This window comes from Cotesia glomerata, linkage group LG3 (assembly GCF_020080835.1).
Source record: "Cotesia glomerata isolate CgM1 linkage group LG3, MPM_Cglom_v2.3, whole genome shotgun sequence".
NCBI classification, from domain to species: domain Eukaryota; kingdom Metazoa; phylum Arthropoda; class Insecta; order Hymenoptera; family Braconidae; genus Cotesia; species Cotesia glomerata.
The window spans coordinates 29,518,806-29,538,402 of record NC_058160.1 but is presented as its reverse complement, the minus strand read 5'-3'; the positions used below and the strand labels follow the sequence as shown (position 1 = coordinate 29,538,402).

The 19,597-nt window shown below is 25.2% G+C and overlaps 3 protein-coding genes across 3 annotated transcripts; 2 read left to right on the top strand and 1 right to left on the bottom strand.

Annotated features, from left to right (window-relative positions):
- The first annotated feature begins 2,188 nt into the window (after positions 1–2,188).
- Positions 2,189–6,362, top strand: LOC123262168 (27 kDa hemolymph protein-like). Its single transcript, XM_044724290.1, has 6 exons — positions 2,189–2,299; positions 2,639–2,786; positions 2,827–2,918; positions 3,955–4,407; positions 4,890–5,055; positions 5,969–6,362. Exons 3-6 carry the CDS (start codon positions 2,885–2,887, stop codon positions 6,213–6,215), a joined length of 900 nt encoding a protein of 299 aa, XP_044580225.1. The 5' UTR covers positions 2,189–2,299; positions 2,639–2,786; positions 2,827–2,884; the 3' UTR covers positions 6,216–6,362.
- Positions 6,363–6,944: 582 nt separating this feature from the next.
- LOC123262167 (solute carrier family 35 member E2A) lies at positions 6,945–12,357 on the top strand. The gene is made up of 6 exons (XM_044724289.1): positions 6,945–7,387; positions 7,690–7,972; positions 9,809–10,060; positions 10,117–10,303; positions 11,770–11,973; positions 12,066–12,357. Exons 2-6 carry the CDS (start codon positions 7,711–7,713, stop codon positions 12,256–12,258), a joined length of 1,098 nt encoding a protein of 365 aa, XP_044580224.1. The 5' UTR covers positions 6,945–7,387; positions 7,690–7,710; the 3' UTR covers positions 12,259–12,357.
- Positions 12,339–17,884, bottom strand: LOC123262166 (cystathionine gamma-lyase). Its single transcript, XM_044724288.1, has 7 exons — positions 17,744–17,884; positions 15,315–15,602; positions 14,885–15,019; positions 14,665–14,800; positions 13,287–13,439; positions 13,037–13,202; positions 12,339–12,931 (listed from the first exon to the last, which is right to left on the bottom strand). Exons 1-7 carry the CDS (start codon positions 17,882–17,884, stop codon positions 12,784–12,786), a joined length of 1,167 nt encoding a protein of 388 aa, XP_044580223.1. The 3' UTR covers positions 12,339–12,783.
- Positions 17,885–19,597: the final 1,713 nt, after the last annotated feature.

Here is a 19,597-nt window from a genome sequence, read left to right as displayed (position 1 = left end):
ATATTATTAATGGTTTATATAGAATTGTGTTTCTGTGATTATTAATAAATTATTAATCAAATAAACTCCAATAAATTATTTATTTAAATTTTAAAATTCAAGAAAACAATACACAAAATATTGCAGTGTAGAATTATAAATAGAAAAATTGAATCAGCGTAATACGGTACAAAAATAAACTTATTAAACCGGAAGAAAGTCAAAGGTGTTAAATTGCACAATTTTATAAATTACTCAATAGTTTATCAACGAAAACCGGTCGTTCAACCGTCATTTTAAGTATTTGTACAGTTGTCAGTGTAATGAAGAGATTAATACTATTGTAGTCAGTTTTTTAATTTTTAAAATTAAAAATTATAAAAAATTCTATTTATAAACAGAAAAAAAATTAATTTCAATCAATGAAAATTAAGGTAGCATATTTAATAATTTTATTACAAATAATTTATGGCAAAAAAAAATTGACAAGAAATTTAAATAAATGCAATTTTTTTAAATATTTTTTTGTTAAAATAAAATTAAAAACTTGTCAAGTGACTCCTAAATTTAATGTAATTTTGAATTAAGTGAATAATTTTAAAGAACTTGATCTTAATTTAAGTGAAAAAATTTTTAAACTAAGAAATTTTTTTTTAAGTACACAGTAAAAAATTTTGCGTCATTGCATCAAAAAATTTTGTGTTAAAAATTTTTATGTTAAATATTTATCACAGAATTTAAAAAAAAAAAATAAAAAATTCTATTTATATAAAAAAAAAAATGAATTTGAATCAATGAAAATTAATTTAGTATATCTTTAATAATTTTATTACGAATAATTAATGGCAAAAAAAATTGACAAGAAATTTTAAAAAATAAAAAATGCAATTTTTTAAAATATTTTTTTGTTAAAATAAAATTAAAAAATTGTCAAGTGGCTTGTCCAAACTTAGATTTTGGATGTAATTTAGACTGATAGATTTCGAGAAATCTAAAAAAAACTGTAAAAAAAAATTTTTTCAAAAGTGGTTTTATTGGAATAACTTTTGAACGGCTTTATCGATCAACTCCAAAAACTAATCAGCTCTTAACTTTGAAAAACCACGTTGATCGCCGCTAATCCGGTCAAAATCGGTTAATTCATTCGAGAGATATCGTGCAGGAAAGAAAACCCAAAAAAGTGTTTTTTCGGAATTACTCCGAAATATTTAGTTTGATCAATTTAAACTTAAAGATTTTTTAAAAGGCTTAAAAAACTGCGTCGAATGCCGCCAACCGCGTAAAAATCGGTTCATTCGTTCAAAAGTTATTGCGGTTTGAAAACTCAAAAAATAGTGTTTTATCAAATTTTTATTAGACTTCTAAGCTCGAAGAGCTCAAAAGCATAGAAATGTTATCTGTTTGAGCTCGGAGAGCTCAAAAAAACACAAACTGTATTTTTGAGCTCGAAGAGCGCTAAAAAACAGCATAAGTGCAATTTTAAGCATCCAGGTATGGAATTAGCGGGAAGTTGCAGGGATGGCCTTCAGGGTCAACCGTTTTCCTAATTTTTTTGTTTAAGTACACAGTAAAAAATTTTGCGTCATTTTTGTGTTAAAAATTTTTATATTAAATATTTATCACTTAGAGTTAAAAAAAAATAAAAAATTCTATTTATATAAAAAAAAATTAATTTGAATCAATGAAAATTAATTTAGCATATCTTTAATAATTTTATTACAAGTAAATTATGGCAAAAAAAAAAATTGACAAGAAATTTTAAAAAATAATAAATGCAATTTTGTATTGATTTAACAGAATAAGTGTTAAATATTTAACACAAAAATTTTTATCACTAAATTTTTGACTGTGTAAATTTATAAACTTAATTAAAGTAAATTTTTTTTCTGTAAAGAATGAGGAAATAAAAACTAAATTTATAAATTGATTAGTAATAAAACATAAAAGCGACAATTAGTAATATAATAAATAAATAAAAAAGGATTTATTGATTAAGTTTAAAGTTCAAATATGGAAGCAATCTAATAAATAAATAAATAAAGTTAAAAGTTGGGGTAAAATGAGTATGTATGTTTTCTTAAGAAAAAGCCAATTGGCTTACTCATAGTCCGAGGTTACAAACTAAAGATATTTGTGTGCGATATATGATATAAGTATGTATGTATGTATGTAACATTAGTATAAGTATAAACGGTTTAGTGTATAAAATGAAAATGATAATAACGAATTTATGCTGACGACTTTGGCCAGTATTCACGTAGACTCCTCACTGTTAAGTTCAGTTCAGTGTATTTTGTTGACCTGTCGCTATAGTTACCAGGTATTTTTTTTATTTATATCTAATCATTAGAGTAACTTTGGGGTAAGATGGGCATGAGCGGCTGCAATTATTAAAATCAGCTATCGGCCATTAATTCGGCTAGTTCGTCCTTCATTTTGATTTAAATATAGATATACTGATGCATATTTACAATATAATATAATATATTAAAATATATCAGTATTTTGCCGCGTCATTTTGACTCATTGAATAAATTGAATATTCCTTTTTTGTGTCTTTCACTATCACGGAGATTTTGCGCTCTGGAAATAAAACAACAAACTGTCAACTGTAAGTCTTTTGTTTGTACTAATTGCGTTAATCAAATTTTTTTTTCAGTTAAACAGAAAATATACTTTTGTAAATGTGGTAAATAACAAGTAATTGATCATCTTCGGTCGAGGCAACGAATCCTCTTTATTTTTTAACTGAAGACGTGGACAATTCTGCAGGTTATACCTGAAAGGAATATATATATTATATTATAGAATATATATATATATACATATATATATATATATATGTATATATATATATATATAGAAAGAGAGATAGAGATTTTTTTAGTGGAAATTTGGCTGTAAAATGTATCGTACAATTGCTGTCGTGTTTATCTTTGGTAAGTACAAAGATTAAGTTTTTTATCTTATTTTTTTAATATGTCAGCTTGCTTAATTGAATCTGGATTTTAAAATTTTTATTGCTTTGTTTTTAATTCATTTTTTTTCCCGATATTTATTTAAGAGCATCGGGAGTTATTATTGATTTACTGAAAATTATTTTTCTGCTTTAAAATTAAAATTTTTTTATTGAAAATTGACGAAAAAATTTATCATTTATTAAAATTAATTCTTTATAGAGTTAATTAAGATATTTTTAGTAATTTTGTTTATATTTTATTTAAAAAAATTTATGGGATTTTTTATATTAAAAATATTTTTAATTGAAAATTATTGATTAAAAAATTTTTTATTTAAAATTAATTTTTTATAGAGTTAATTAAAATATTTTTATTAATTTTGTTTATATTTTATTAAAAAAATATATTATATTTTTTTTAATCAAAAAAATTTTAAAAATTAGCCGTAATAAATTTTTTAACTGAAATAAAAATTTTTTTTATCGAAAATTATTGATTAAAAAATTTTTTATAAAAAAAAATTTTTATTTAAATTTTTTTTATCAAAAAAAATCTAATAAATTTATATAATTAGCTGCAATGAATTTCATTAGCCTAATTAGTGTAATTTATGATTTTTTTCTAAATATTTTTTTGACTTAATAACACATTTGCTAAGTAAAGAAATTGATAAGACTACCTGTCTGTAAAAATGATTAATTACTCGATAATTACAATTTAAAAAAATATTTTAAGTATTTATACTTGATAAAATATTAGATAACCCATGACATAATATTGACGAGTAATTGAATTATTATAAAAATATTAATAATAAATAAACAGAAGCCATAAGTATTTAAGTTACGTATTAAAATTATGCAATAATTTAATCCGTCATTTAAAACAAAATATCTATAATTATTTATTTCTCTTTCATATGATTAAACTATCCAAAAGCTAGCATGCAAGTCGAATATTTAATCTAGGAAATTTTCCACAGTATAAAATTGATAACAATATTTTTTTTTTTAAGGACTGAGTAGTGTGCAAAGTCAATTGATCCCAAATGACCTGCTAGACAAAATTCCGGGTGCCATAGACGTAAAGTCCTTGAACGAGACCGCACTAGGACAGGTTGAAAATGTAAAGAATCAGTTTAAGAGCAAGTGTGAGAAGAACGGTGGACCGGATGCTTTTGACAAAGTGATAAAAGCCAACGAGGAGGTCCAGAATTGTGTAAAAGGTTTGGTAAACATGACTGAGCTGCAAGACGAGATTGTAAAGGCCAAACCGACTGGAGACCTTGATATTGTATTCAAAAAATACTGCATGAAAAAAACGACACTGAAGAAGTGCGTTACTGATTTCACCTCGACCGTAGAAGCTTGCCTTGAGCCGCAGGAACGGGATACTGTTAAAATAGCTTTGAATGTCACTGATTCACTTTTGAACTTCATCTGTCATAAGGAAGGTGATCGCATTGCGTGTAAGTTCCTCCTTCTAATTAAATATTATAATTATTTTTTAATCAACTGACATCTGATCTTTTTTTTGCAAATATGTATAAATAAAATTTTTTTTTTTATTTATTTCTTAAACGAAATTAATGACATCAATTTTAGCAACCACTTGACCATTTTTTAATTTTTTTAACTAATAAATTAGTTCAGAAAAATAATTTTTTTTTGTTATAATTTATTTGTCAAAAAAATTATCAATTTCTGCTAAATTTACGACATCAAAGTTAGCAACTACTTGAATACTTTTTAATTTTTTTTTAACTAATAAATTAATTCAGAAAAATTAGTTAAAAAAATTTCATTTTTAATTTTTTTTTCTATAATTTATTTGTTAAAAAAATTATCAAGATTTATTTTGATAAAAAATCAGTGATCAGGTGTCTCCTGATATTCCAATCTACTTTTTATTGATATAGTTACTGATTAAATATTTAATATTGAATTACAGTGTTTATCGCTGCCGGAGGCCCGGAATGTTTCGCTTTACAACAAGCTGGTCTTCAGCAATGTCTCAACTCAACTTACGGAGGATATTTACCAACAGGTGACTCAGAAAAATCTGCACCTTCTTTTGAATCTCTTCCAAAATTGGCCTTTGGAATCAACGAGTGCAGGTAAATTATTAAAATATTAATTAATTATGATCTGAAGTCAGCAAAAATGAAAAAAATTTTTTTTTTTTACAATAAAATCTGCAAAGGTTTAAAAATTTTTGATTTTTTAATTAATAAAAATTATGAATAAAAAAATTATTTTAAAAAATTTCACTTTAAAGAATTTGTAAAATTTTCTACGTCAATTTTTTATTTTTTTTTTTTATCAATTAAATTGCAAGTAAAAAAATACTTAAAAAAAATTGCACAGATAATTTTTCAACGTAAAATTTTTTCTTTCAATTTTTCGTCATAATTTTCTCAATAAAATAAATTTTAAAAAATTTTCAAATGGCTAATTGAATTTTTATTATAAAAAAAATCATTTTTAAAAAGTCTGTAATTGTGAATTTTTTTTAGTAATTTAATTGTTATAAAAATGAAAAAAAAATTGATAGATTTTTGTTATCTTCAGGATCATTGATTAATTCACTATTTTTTATGAAAATTAAGTTAGCCGACATCTAAAAATTTTTAGAATTTTTTTTACTAAAAAAATTGTTACAAAAAAATAAAAAAAAAATCTTACATGTAAAAAACTTGAAAAACTAAGAGTGCAATTTTTTAAAAATAATTTTTAGCTCTAATTTAATAAATGAAAAAAAAATAAAGAAATTAATAAACGTCGGCTAACTTTAATATTAATGAAAATAAAGTTAGCCGAGATCTAAAAATTTTAATGATTTTTTTTATTAAAGAATTATTACAAAAAATTTTTTTTTGTCAAAAACTATAAATGCAATTTTAAAAAAATATTTTTTAGTTATAAATTAATAAATTAAGTAAATTAAAAAAATTAAAAAAATTAAAAATGTCGGCTACCTTTATTATCATTCTTTCTCTGAAACAAATAATTAATTAAATAAATTTTTAGCGACATGGAGAAACTCAGAGGATGCGTCGTAACTGAATTGGAAAAGTGTGTTGACCCGACACCAGGAAACATCGCCGATGCTTTGTTTAACTTCGTAAAGCGTGTAACACCTTGTGAAAATCTTCTTGCTGCTCGGAGTGCTCCTCTCGTTGAAGATCCTAATTTGCGCTCAAGTAACAGCGCTCCGATTAGCGCCAGCAATATTTACTCATTTTTGTTTGTCTCTGCAGCTCTCGCGCTGGTTTAAAAAATAAAAAATAATACTTAAAAAAATTCGAACAAATTTTTTAGCGTTGTGTTAAATTTAGCGTTTTATTTTATAAAAGCATCCGGTGGTGTAATGATAAATTAGAATTGTATACATATCAAATAAATGTTGTCTTTGGTTTTTTAATACTTTTCTATTGATTGTTAGCTTGTATTTTGTATTTTTATATTATACGTTATTATATATTTTATAGTTGAGATATATAATGTTGGCACTATTATATTATAAATAAATATATAAGCACTTTAGATATTTAATATTATACATTAATTAAATAACAATTAATAAAAATGTCAATATAAATAATATATTTATTGGTTTTTACTTTCCACATTTTTTAATTATAATTATTATAAAATTAAGTCAGCTGACATCTTAAAATTTTTATAATTTTTTTTTATTGAAAAAATTAGTACAAAAATTAATTTTTGAAAAAATGTAAGTGCAATTTTTTTAAATATTTTTTAATTATAATTTAATAAATTGAAAATAAAAAATTTCGGCTAACTTTAGCATTTTTTTTATGAAAATTAATTTAACAGGTATTTAATAATTTTTAGAATTGTTGAAAAATAAATTATGGCAAAAAAAAATTGACAGAAATTAAGTGCAATTTTTTTTAAATAATTTTTTTTAATAAATAAAATTGAAATATTGTTAAGTGACTGCTAACTTTAATGTCATTTTTTTTTTATTTAATGTAAAATTTTAGGTGTCAAAATTTTTTTTATGAAAATGAAACTGTGAGTAGAAATGTGACTGTACATTTATTGACATTTAGGTACAGATATAGTCACACGCATAACCTTTTGTACCATAAATGCAGTAATCAGAATGTAGAGAATAAAAATAAATAATTTAAAATCTAAATAAAATATAAAATGACGTAAACTCAGTGATTTTATGAAAGACAATTTTTTATATACTTTTAAACAAAATATTGATATAAATAATATAGAAGTTAATTATTCGTAATGATAGAAATAAGTAGAGTAAACATAGAACTTTATCATCCAGACAATAAAATAAAAATAAAAAAAAATATTTATCAAAAATAGCAATGAATATATATTTATTTATTGTCATTTGAATAATTGCAATTTTATTTATTTTATTAACTGTTGATTTTTTAAGTTAGGTGAAAAATAAAAGTAAGTTGAATTTTTATTCACAACTATAGTTAAAAAATGGTTAATATTTAATTTTTTAGAATAATTTTTTCAATAAAATAAATTAAATTAAAGCGAGCTGTCATTTGACCATTTTTTAATTTTTTTAACAAAAAGACTTCCAAAAAATTGCATTTAAAACTTCTACATGTCAATTTTTTCTTCCATAATTTATTTGTTAAAAAAATTTTTTAAATTATAAAAATTTTGAGATGTCAGCTAATTTAATTTTTATATAAATTTTGTAAGTTAAATAATTGATATTAATTGTTTTTTTATAACAGTAACCAGGAATTGATATAAAAATGGATACTCCAAAACCAGGAAGATTAAACTACACTCGTCAGATGGATGAGTCAGATGGAACTCCGTTTGTTTACGAGCACCGGATCAAACACCTAGACAAGCCGAGTGAAGACACTGTGTTATTAACCGGAGAGTCTAAAGGGGGATTGTCTCATCCACGTGCTTTGTTATTTTTAGGATTGTGGTACATATTCAGTGGGTGTACTCTGTTTCTCAATAAATATATTTTGGCTTACATGGAGGGAGATCCGACTATTTTAGGTAATCTTTTAATAAATCGCGTGCCTAATGCCAAAAGGGCGTATAATTTTTTTTTTTGGTGCCAATCCTTTTGTAAACATGTTCTAAGTCTAAAAATGAAAAAAAAATTTCCAAAGCCAAAAGGACGTATGTCTCAAGTTATACGCCCTTTTGGCTTTAGTACACTGAAAATTTAGTGATCTAAAACCAAAAGGGCGTATAATTTTTAACTTCCCGTTAAGGTGTTTTTCATTCTATGCATACATATTATGGATTTTAACACCAATTTTACGCAACGGAATCGGTGGTTTGAATTTTTAGGCGAGTAGAGCATACCTACGCTCGCGCTAAAAGTATAAAATTAAACAAAAGTATATCTTTTTTTGCAGCTATTGCGGGCAAGAAATTATTATAATAATTCGAAGTTAAAAAATACTAGAAAAAACTAATATCAAAATACGGAAAGTTTATTGGGGTACAATGCCTGCACCTTCTATACGTGCATCTTTTACATTTTCGTCTGAAAAAAAAAAGAAATTTATAAAAAATATGAACATTTTAGTACGCGAAAAAATTTTTAATTCATATGCTTTTTTAATCATTGGTCTGTCCAAGATGATGAAAATTTGAAGTTACTACCATCGAAAATGTTGACTTTTAAAAAATTTTTTTTATACAAATTTTCTCCGAACAATTTTGAAGACTATTTTTCGAAATTTTGAAAAATCCTGATTTTTTTTTAAACGCCCTTTTGGCTTTAGACCGACAATGCCCTAAAGCCAAAAGGGCGTATATCTTAAGATACGCTCTTTTAGCGTTAGTACGTCAAAAATTTTTTTTCTGCAGATCTTTACATTTCGAGCGGTTCTAGAAAGAATGGCAAAAAAAATTTTTTTATACGCCCTTTTGGCATAAAACCCTATCTAACTGCTGTAATACGCCCTTTTGGCATTAGGCACGCGAAATATTATGATAAATAAATTAGCTGTCAATTTTAAAAGTATTTTTATAACTATTTTTATATCTTTTAACGTTGGAAGAAAGAAGGATCTGTGCTTCTGTACTTATTATGACGAGCATTCTGTCTAATAATATAGAATGTCCCAGATTCCTTGAAATTATACCTATATAAGTACCTCAAAGATTACTACGCTCTGATCAGCCTTTCTATCCACCAAAAATTAAAAATAATTTCACTTCATCATCACCATTATATAGAATGATTAATGCATGTAACATTATTGTACGTCAAAGTAATAATTTTGACCTGCTTGAGTCTTCTTCATCAATTAGTCCCAGTGCCCTTGCATCACTGGTAGTTAACACTAGATGAAAATAGTATCACTAAAACAATTAGGTTTGTAAATTATATCTTTATATTAATAATAATGTAAATTATATCTTATATTATGTAATAATTTCATCCAGCATTAGTGTATTAATGTATTAAAATTTCTTTAAAATTCTATGTAAGTTTCTGTTATTATTGAATAACTCAATAATTGTTAAGTATTTTGCTAACCGTTAACGCGCCTCTTGTATTACATATTGTAAATCAGAATTCTCTGTAATTGGCCTTCGGGCTGTTGAGATGTTTTCAAGTAATAAATAAATAAATAAATAAATAAATAAATAACAATTAAATTGCAATAATAAAAATACTTAAAATTAAAAATACTTAAATTATTTTTAAAATACTTTTAAAAATTTCCACTACTAATTTATTTTTAATTTTTACATGTGGAATTTTTTAATTAAATTTTTTTCAACAATTTTCTAGCTATAAAGTTATAAAAAAATTTTTAGTGTCAGTTATTTTAATTATTAATTACTTATTTAATTATTTTTATTCCTTAGGAGCCTTTCAGATGATAACAACAGCGGTGTGCGGCTTTATCCAGATGTACTTTCCCTGTGGGATGTACAAAACAAGCCCACGACTTGTAAAGCCTCCTGGATTTTACAGACACATGATTTTAGTCGGCTGTACCCGATTCACGACCGTCGTCCTTGGTTTGATAGCGCTTAATTATGTTGCTGTTAGCTTTACTGAAACTATAAAGAGCTCAGCTCCTTTGTTTACTGTTTTAATTAGTAGATATTTATTAGGTAAGTGAGAAATCACTCTGACTAATGCTTTGAATAATTATGATAATTAATTTCAGGTGAACGCACAGGTCTTTATGTTAATTTATCATTGATACCAGTTATGGGTGGCCTAGCACTTTGCTCAGTTAATGAATTGAGCTTTGATTTTAAGGGATTTATAGCAGCAATGGCTACTAATCTCACTGAATGCTTGCAAAATGTCTATTCTAAAATGTTAATTAGCGGAGATAATTTTAAATATACGTAAGTATTTTTTTTTTTTTTGTATACGAGGTTGAAAAAATTTTTAATTAAATTAAACTAGCAACCTTGCAGTCACTATGTGACTGCCGTGTGCTTGTGAACTATAGATAAATAAAATTTTGCTTTATTAAATAATGATTTTTGTTAAATTGCACTGTACTTTTTTAAATATTGACGTTTTTAAAGATATAAGCTCATTCCGATGTTACACTCATCAAGAGCTTTCATTTGAGTACCCACATGCATTTTTAATATATTTTTGGTATATATATATATATATATATATTTTAAAGATATAAGCTCATCGCGATGTTACACTCATCAAGAGCTTTCATTTGAGTACCCACTTGCATTTTTAATATATTTTTCATATATACATTTATGTAATATATATATAATATATATAAATATATGAAAAATTGATGTAGGTACTCAAATGAAAGGTCTCTATGAGTGTAACATCGGGATGAGCTTATATCTTTAAAAATGTCAATAGTTTACAAGATACAAGGTCATTTCTTAATTATTGAAATTTTGTAAGACATAAACTCATTTCGATGTTACACTCATCGAGACCTTTTATTTAAGTACCCACATGGCATTTTTTATATATTTCATATTTATAGTATTTGTGAAATATATAAATATATGAAAAATTGATGTAGGTACTCAGATGAAAGGTCTCTATGAGTGTAACATCGGGATGAGCTTATATCTTTAAAAATGTCAATAGTTCACAAGATACAAGGTCATTTCTTAATTATTGAAATTTTGTAAGATATAAACTCATTTCGATGTTACACTCATCGAAACCTTTCATTTGAGTACCCACATCAATTTTTTATATATTTTATATATATGGTATTTGTGAAATATATAAATATATGAAATATATGAAAAATTGATGTAGGTACTCAGATGAAAGGTCTTGATGAGTGTAACATCGGGATGAGCTTATATCTTTAAAAATGTCAATAGTTCACAAGATACAAGGTCATTTCTTAATTATTGAAATTTTGTAAGATATAAACTCATTTCGATGTTACACTCATCGAAACCTTTCATTTGAGTACCCACATCAATTTTTTATATATTTTATATATATGGTATTTGTGAAATATATGAAAAATTGATGTGGGTACTTAAATGAAAGGTCTTGATGAGTGTAACATCGGGATGAGCTTATATATTTAAAAATGTCAATATTTTATAAGATACAAGGTCATTTCTTAATTATGTATCTAGAGATAGAGCATTTTCGAATGCAGCTTAAATACTTATCATAATAAATTGACTATCGGTGAGAATGATATGAAACCTTGAAAAGGCAGAACTCCAGGTCAAGACCTTTCTAATGATACTAAATTTAACCCTAAAAACCCATTTTATCGTATAAATACACTGGCCACAAAATTTTGCTTATTCTCTTAAGAATATAGATTAAATAAATAAATTAAATTTTTCAGCCCAGCAGAACTTCAATTTTACACAAGCCTCGCATCAATTGTCGTACAAATACCTGTAACACTATTATTCGTTGATCTTAATTCTATACGGCATTCCTTTAGTGCAAAACTTTTATCCTCATTTTTGTTGAACGGTATATTCTTCCATTTTCAAAGTATTACAGCCTATGTACTGATGGATTATATTAGTCCAGTTACACACAGGTAATTTAAACTACCATCTATAAGTTGTCATAATAAATTAAATTATAGTAACAATTAAATTAATAATAATAATAATGATTAAATTGTTCTAGTGTTGCCAATACAGCCAAACGAGCATTTCTCATCTGGCTATCTGTGATATTATTCGATAACCCAGTCACAGGTCTATCTGCTCTGGGTACTTGTACAGTAATTGCCGGAGTCTTGTTGTACAACCGGGCCCAAGAGTACGACAGAGCTAAAATAAACAAATTACGCTTCAACTCTAAGATAAATTTACACTGATCATATAAGTTTTTAATTTTAATTATTAAAATTTACTTAATTACAACTAAGAATTTATTTTATTTTAGGTGGAATTTAATAAAAAAATTTTTATCATCATAATTTTATTTTTTATGTATAAATTGATACAAACAACTCAACCATCACAATAACAAACTGGATAATCGGAATGTCAGTATTAATTTAACTGATCTTGATTAATGAGGGTATAAATAACAATTATTATTATTATTATTATAGATAAAATATTTGTATAATTGATACTGTCAGAATACTAAAAGCTAAATTTTAAGATTTGAGCATATTATTTATCTTTGTTTGCTAAAAAAATAATTAATTATTCAATTATTTTTAATAAGACACTTTTTTTTTTTTTTTTTTATTGCTAATAAAAGTGATGAAAGTTATGGCAATTATTGATGTAAAATTTTAAAAATTCATATCAATAATTATAATATTGATTGGAATGAATGTGATGTAAAAAAATTGTGAGATTGAGGACAAAAATAAAAATAAAAATATTTTTTACAACTGAGAAGCTTTCAATGCTTGTTCCAAATCGGCTATCAAGTCACTCTGGGTTTCTAGTCCGACTGATAGACGAATCAGCTGGTCGTTGATACCCAACTCATCTCTCGCTTCTTGCGTCAACGAAGCGTGTGTCATTACCGACCTGATTATCCAATAAAACAATAAATAAATAAATAAATAAATAAGTTTGTTTAATATTAGGTCAAATGATTAATTAATTAGTTACAATTAATGTTATGATACTTACGGCAATTCTGCGAGAGACTCATACCCGCCAAGTGACTCGGCTATCATGAATATTTTTAATGCTTTAAGGAATTTACGCGAGTCGCCTTTCAAGTAAAACGTCACCATACCACTGTGTCCTGACATTTGTTTCTTCGCTATCTCATATTGTGGGTGTGATGGTAAAACTAGAGTAGATTAATTTATCTTTGGTAAATAGAATTTTTTTTATAGAAAATTGTTGTTTTTAATTAAGTATTTATGATTCTTACGAGGATGGAATACTCGGGTGACTTGAGGATGTGATTCGAGAAATTCAGCAACAGCTAATCCGGCTACCATGTGCTGTTTCATTCTTACTTCCAGGGTCTTTAAACTTCGGCTTACTTGTGAGCAATCAAATGGTGATGGTACAATTCCAAGTGCTAAACATATAATGATAATATTAATAATCATCATACTCAAAATTATTATTATTATTATTTATTTAATAATTTATTTTTTGAATCGTTATTTCACTTATTGTGAGCTATAAATAAATAAAATTTTGCTTTATTAAATAATAACTTTTGTTAAATTGCACTGTACTTTCTTGACTATTGACGTATTTAAAGATATAAGCTAATCCCGATGTTACACTTATCAAGAGCTTTCATTTGAGTACCCACATGCATTTTTGATATATTTGTCATATATACATATATGTAATATATATAAATATATAAAATATATAAAAAATTGATGTGGGTACTCAAATGAAAGGTCTCGATGAGTGTAATGTCGGGATGAGCTTATATCTTTAAAAATGTCAATAGTTCACAAGATACAAGGTCATTTCTTAACTATTGGAGTTTTTAAAGATATAAGCTCATCCCGATGTTATACTCATCAAGAGCTTTCATTTGAGTACCCACATGCATTTTTGATATATTTGTCATATATACATATATGTAATATATATAAATATATAAAAAATTGATGTGGGTACTCAAATGAAAGGTCTCTATGAGTGTAATGTCGGGATGAGCTTATATCTTTAAAAATGTCAATAGTTCTCAAGATACGAGGTAATTTCTTAAATATTGATCTTTTTAAAAATATAAGCTCATCCCGATGTTACACTCATCAAGAGCTTTCATTTGAGTACCCACATGCATTTTTGATATATTTCTCATATATACATATATATAATATATATAAATATATGAAAAATTGATGTGGGTACTCTAATAAAAGCTCTTGATAAGTGCAACATCGGGATGAGCTTATATCTTTAAAAATGTCAATAGTTCACAAGATACAAGGTCATTTCTTAACTATTGGAGTTTTTAAAGATATAAGCTCATCCCGATGTTATACTCATCAAGAGCTTTCATTTGAGTACCCACATGCATTTTTGATATATTTCTCATATATACATATATATAATATATATAAATATATGAAAAATTGATGTGGGTACTCAAATGAAAGTTCTTGATAAGTGTAACATTGGGATGAGTTTATATCTTTAAAAATGTTGATAGTTTTCAAGAATCAAGGCCATTTTTTAATTATTTATCCAGAAAATTTTTCTTATTCTCTTAATAATATAGATAATAATTAAAAATCATTATTATTATTATTTAAATAAAAAAAAATATTAATTACCATTTTGAAGAAAACGCAATCGTTTTTCAAGTTCATCGCTCCGGACAATAATTGCACCCATTACAATATCCGAATGTCCATTCATATACTTCGTCAACGAGTACAAAACACAATCAGCTCCTAATTCTAGCGGTTTCTAAAACACGAGATTAATTAAATAAATACTGATAATAATGTCATGTTTATGAGTTAAATAAAAGCAAAAAAAAAGTATTCTTACTTGGAAATAACAAGTGAGAAAAGTGTTATCAACTACGACAATGATATCTGGTCTAATAGCTTTCACAGCGTCAACAATAGCACGGATATCTATGATCTTAAGCAACGGGTTTGTTGGTGTTTCAATCCATACCATCTGCAAGCAAATAAAATATCATATTAAACCACGAACCATGGAATTTGCTGACCGCTGACCACCAACCACAAATAAAAAATAATACTGAAGTTAGCTGTCAGCTTTCAATTTTAAAAACTTTTATAACAAATCAATTACAACAAAAAAAATGCTTCTAAAAATTTTCCCATGTAATTTTTATTAATTTTAACATGTGAAATTTTTTAATAAAATTTTTTTTATAACAATTTAATTGCCATAAAATTCTCAGAAGATTTTTTATGTCTGTTAACTTCAGTGTCATAATAAAAATTACCTTCGTGTTCTCTTTAACGGAGTTGACGAAATTTTTAACATTTGTGCCATCGGCGAACGTGATCTCAATTTTATTTCTGGAAAGACAGGTTCTGAAATAACGGCTGGTGCCGCCGTAGACGTCGTCGACGCTCAGGATGTGGTCTCCGGATTCCAATAAAGCTCCCAGTGCTGTATTAGCACCCAGACCTGATGCAAAGGTCAGCGCATGCTTGCCGTTTTCTATCGCAGCGAGGCATGTCTCCAGCATGTTGCGAGTTGGGTTTCCACTTCTGCCGTACTCATATCCCTATTAAATTAATATATTTATAACTATATTTTTTTTTATTCAATCATTAGTGTTATTATCATATAATTTAATTAAATTAGTCTTTATAGATCATATAAAGTGTCAAGTGTTGACAATAAAAATAAATTGAACTTTTTATTGACTATTCAATAACACTTTTAGTGTAATTAAGTGTTGATAATATAAAAAAAAATTAGTAATTGCTAATTTATGATAATAAAATATAATAAATACAGCTAATTAAATTTTTATTTCAGGTCATTAAATTTGAATGTTAAAATTTTATCAGCTAGATATAAGTTATATTTTAGTTAACTATAATGTTTTAATTAAAAATAAATTTATCTAAAACAAAGAATATACATTTTACCAGTCCAAGCAAGTCAATAATTACAGTTTGATTTTTAGCGTTGCGTTTAAAATTTACCATTTTACGTTGTAAATATTAACGTTGCTTGTATTAGAAATTTACTAACTTTATTTTATACTTTTTACAGATCATTGCGATCATTTTTTAGGTACGAAATGATAAATATCAAAGTCTGAATTGTTAATTATTATACTTAAACATTTTAGACATTTACATAGCGAATATTACTGTTTGAAATAGTATTTTCTTCCATGTAAAGAGTAAATTGTAACGTTTAAATGGTAAATATTATAAAGTGAATAGTAAAATCACGATTTTACTGTTTGAAATGGTAATTTTTAGCAGTTGATCATTACTTATAAATAATAGTTTAAAAAAACTAAAAACACGCTTTTTATAGAAAACCAAACTAAAAAATAGAAAATAAATTTAAATTAAGAATAGTGTTAAAAATTTCAATAAATATAAATTAATAATAGTGTAAATAAAAAAAATGTATTTTATTTTAAAAAAAGCGTGAGGTGCATGGTGTCAATAGTTATAAATATTTTATTGACAGATATGAGTAGAGTGATTATCATTTTGATAATATCTTAAAAGCACCCCACGCTTTTTAAAATAAAATACATTTTTTTATTTACACTATTATTAATTTATATTTATTGAAATTTTTAACACTATTCGTAGTTTAAATTTATTTTCTATTTTTTAGTTTGGTTTTCTATAAAAAGCGTGTTTTTAGTTTTTTTTAAACTATTATTTATTTTTTACTTTTTAGTTTGGTTTATTTATAAAAGCGTGATTTTTTAGTTTTTTTAAACTATTATTTGTTGATTATCAAAAATATTCAGGCGCGCAAATTACCCACGGAGAGTTACATACTGACATACTGACATACTGACATACAAGTGAAGCTAATAAAAAATAATTATTTATAAATATTATAAATACGGGGAATCAGAGTTCGATTTCGGAGAGCGAGCCTGAGAAACGGCTACCAGAACCAAGGAAGGCCGCAGGCGCGCAGATTACCCACGGAGAGTTACATACTGACATACTGACAAACTGACATACAAGTGAAGCTAATATAAAGCGTGTAATTATAAATCGACTGTTATTTATTATAGTTTACTTTTTTCCGTGTGAATATGTGCAGAGTTAAGGTAGTTGTAGCGTGATAGGCATTTCAACAGAAAATTATGAAATTTTTTTTATTGAAAGATAAATATATTAATAATTCACTACCAAAATTTCAGATCAATTGACCGCACCGTTTTTGAGTAATTAATTTTTGAATTAATTAATTTTACCTCTACGTGTAAAAGATACAATTTCGAAAATTAATTACTCAAAAACGGTGCGGTCAATTGATCTGAAATTTTGGTAGTGAATTATTAATATATTTATCTTTCAATAAAAAAAATTTCATAATTTTCTGTTGAAATGCCTATCACGCTACAACTACCTTAAAATAAAATATTAGTGTATTGGGAATTAACAAAAAATCTGGACAGGCAGAAAAAATCTTTTTAGAAATCGATTTGTTACCAAAAACTAATATTTTAATAATAAAAATAAGCAGAATAGTATCTGTATTTAATATTTAATATTTAAAATTTTAAAAATAAGTTTTGAATGTTAATGCTTTGTAAAACACATGAACGTGATACAAATAAAACTCATATCTATTTATCTATTATATTTTAAAATAAAAATAATTAATGTTACTATTATAAAATATTAATTAATTAAAATAATTAATAAAACTTACACGATGTTCAGCAGCATCATCTTGCCGAAAAGTCGTTGACATAACCAATGGTCCAACAACTGGGCAATGATTCCATTGAAGTGGATCTTGTCCAGCATGAATAGCTTTTGTAGCAAAACCTTCTTCGGTATTAGTCGGCATTTTAACTTATCTGTGGAAAAAAAATGAGTGCATAAAATTAATAACAGAAAATTACTATCGCATCTATTTACAGACTAATTACTGATTGCTAATTCCAGCCATGTAAGATGTAAGTAGTTAAATTAAATCGAGTAATTTGTATATTAATAAGAGAAAAGGAGCACAGAATAAATTATAAACGAGTTAAACTACGCGATTTCAATTCAGTACTCTGAATTCCTAAATTAACTGATAAAATTTACTACTCAAAATTACACTATTTCTGTACGTGGCACCTTATGCTTGCAATTGACTAAAAAAAAAACTAGCAGACAATGTGGATGATATTTTAAAAATTATTACATCATCACACGACATCCGATACCTGCCAAAATTTTTTAAAGTTTTTTCTGACGGAAAACAAAAATAAAAAGGAACTAATTGTCAATTAAAAATCACGCTTTTAATTACTTTATAATTAAAGTACTTACAGTTGGAAATTAAAATAGAAGAATTAGATAAAGAGAGCTTGGAATCTTAGACCACCCGGCTTGAAAGGCGACTCAGCAATGACTTGCTTGGGGTTTGGAGTTGATCCTTCTTGTTCACGACCAATACGCACTACAGACAAGTCACCATTCCACTTATTTACTTACATGCTTGGATCATATGTTCGATGTATTGTACAGTACGTCGACACTACTGTCCTCACTTTTTTTTTCGATAATCAAAACTAAATTTGAATTTCTTTTTTCTTCTCAGATATTTCATACCTGAAAAATAATAAATTAAGGTTAAATTGTTTTTAAAAAAATTAATTAGCAGATATTTTATCATTTTTCTAACAGATAAATTAATTTAGCAGATATTTAATCATTTTAAGAATTTTTTTAATAAACTATGTTAGAAAAAATGAGAAAAAAAATTGACATTTAGAAAATTGAATAAAAAATGCAATTTTTTAAAAATAATTTTTTGGAGCAAATTTATTTGTTAAAAAAAATTAAAAAATGGTCAAGCTAACTTTAATGTCATAAATTACTTAAAAAAAAATCGACATTAAAATTAACTGTCACTTGATAATTTTTTAATTTTATTCAACAAAAAAATTGTTTTTAAAAAATTGAATTTATATTTTTTTTAAATGAGATGTCAATATTTTGTTTCCACAATTTATTTGTTAAAAAAATTCTAAAAATTATTAAATTTACTTTCTTAAAAAAAATTGATCAAGTTAGCTGTCATTTGACAAATTTTTAATTTTATTTAACAATTAAATTAACTTTAAAAAATTATTTTAAAAAAATTGCATTTTTTATTTTTTAAAATTTCTACATGTCAATTTTTTTTGTCATAATTTATTTGTTGACAAAAGTTCTAAAAATTATTAAATATCTGCTAAATTAATTTTCATAATAAATTGACATGTAGAAATTAAAAAAAAAAAATTAAAAATACAATTTTTTAGAGTAAAATTGCTTGTAAAAAATTGTAAAATGACTGCTAATTAATTAAATGTCATAAAAATTGTTATAAACATTGAGGTTAGATTTTTATAAAAAAATAAAATAAATTGACCTTGTGATAAAATTTTTTCTTACCTTGTCTCAAATATTCATTAAATTCCATTATTATTATTTTTATTATCAACAAAACTTAGGTTATTATTGCAAAGTTAACAATAAAAATGAACCATAATCACTTTCAACAATAAAATCCCATAAATTTATTTTA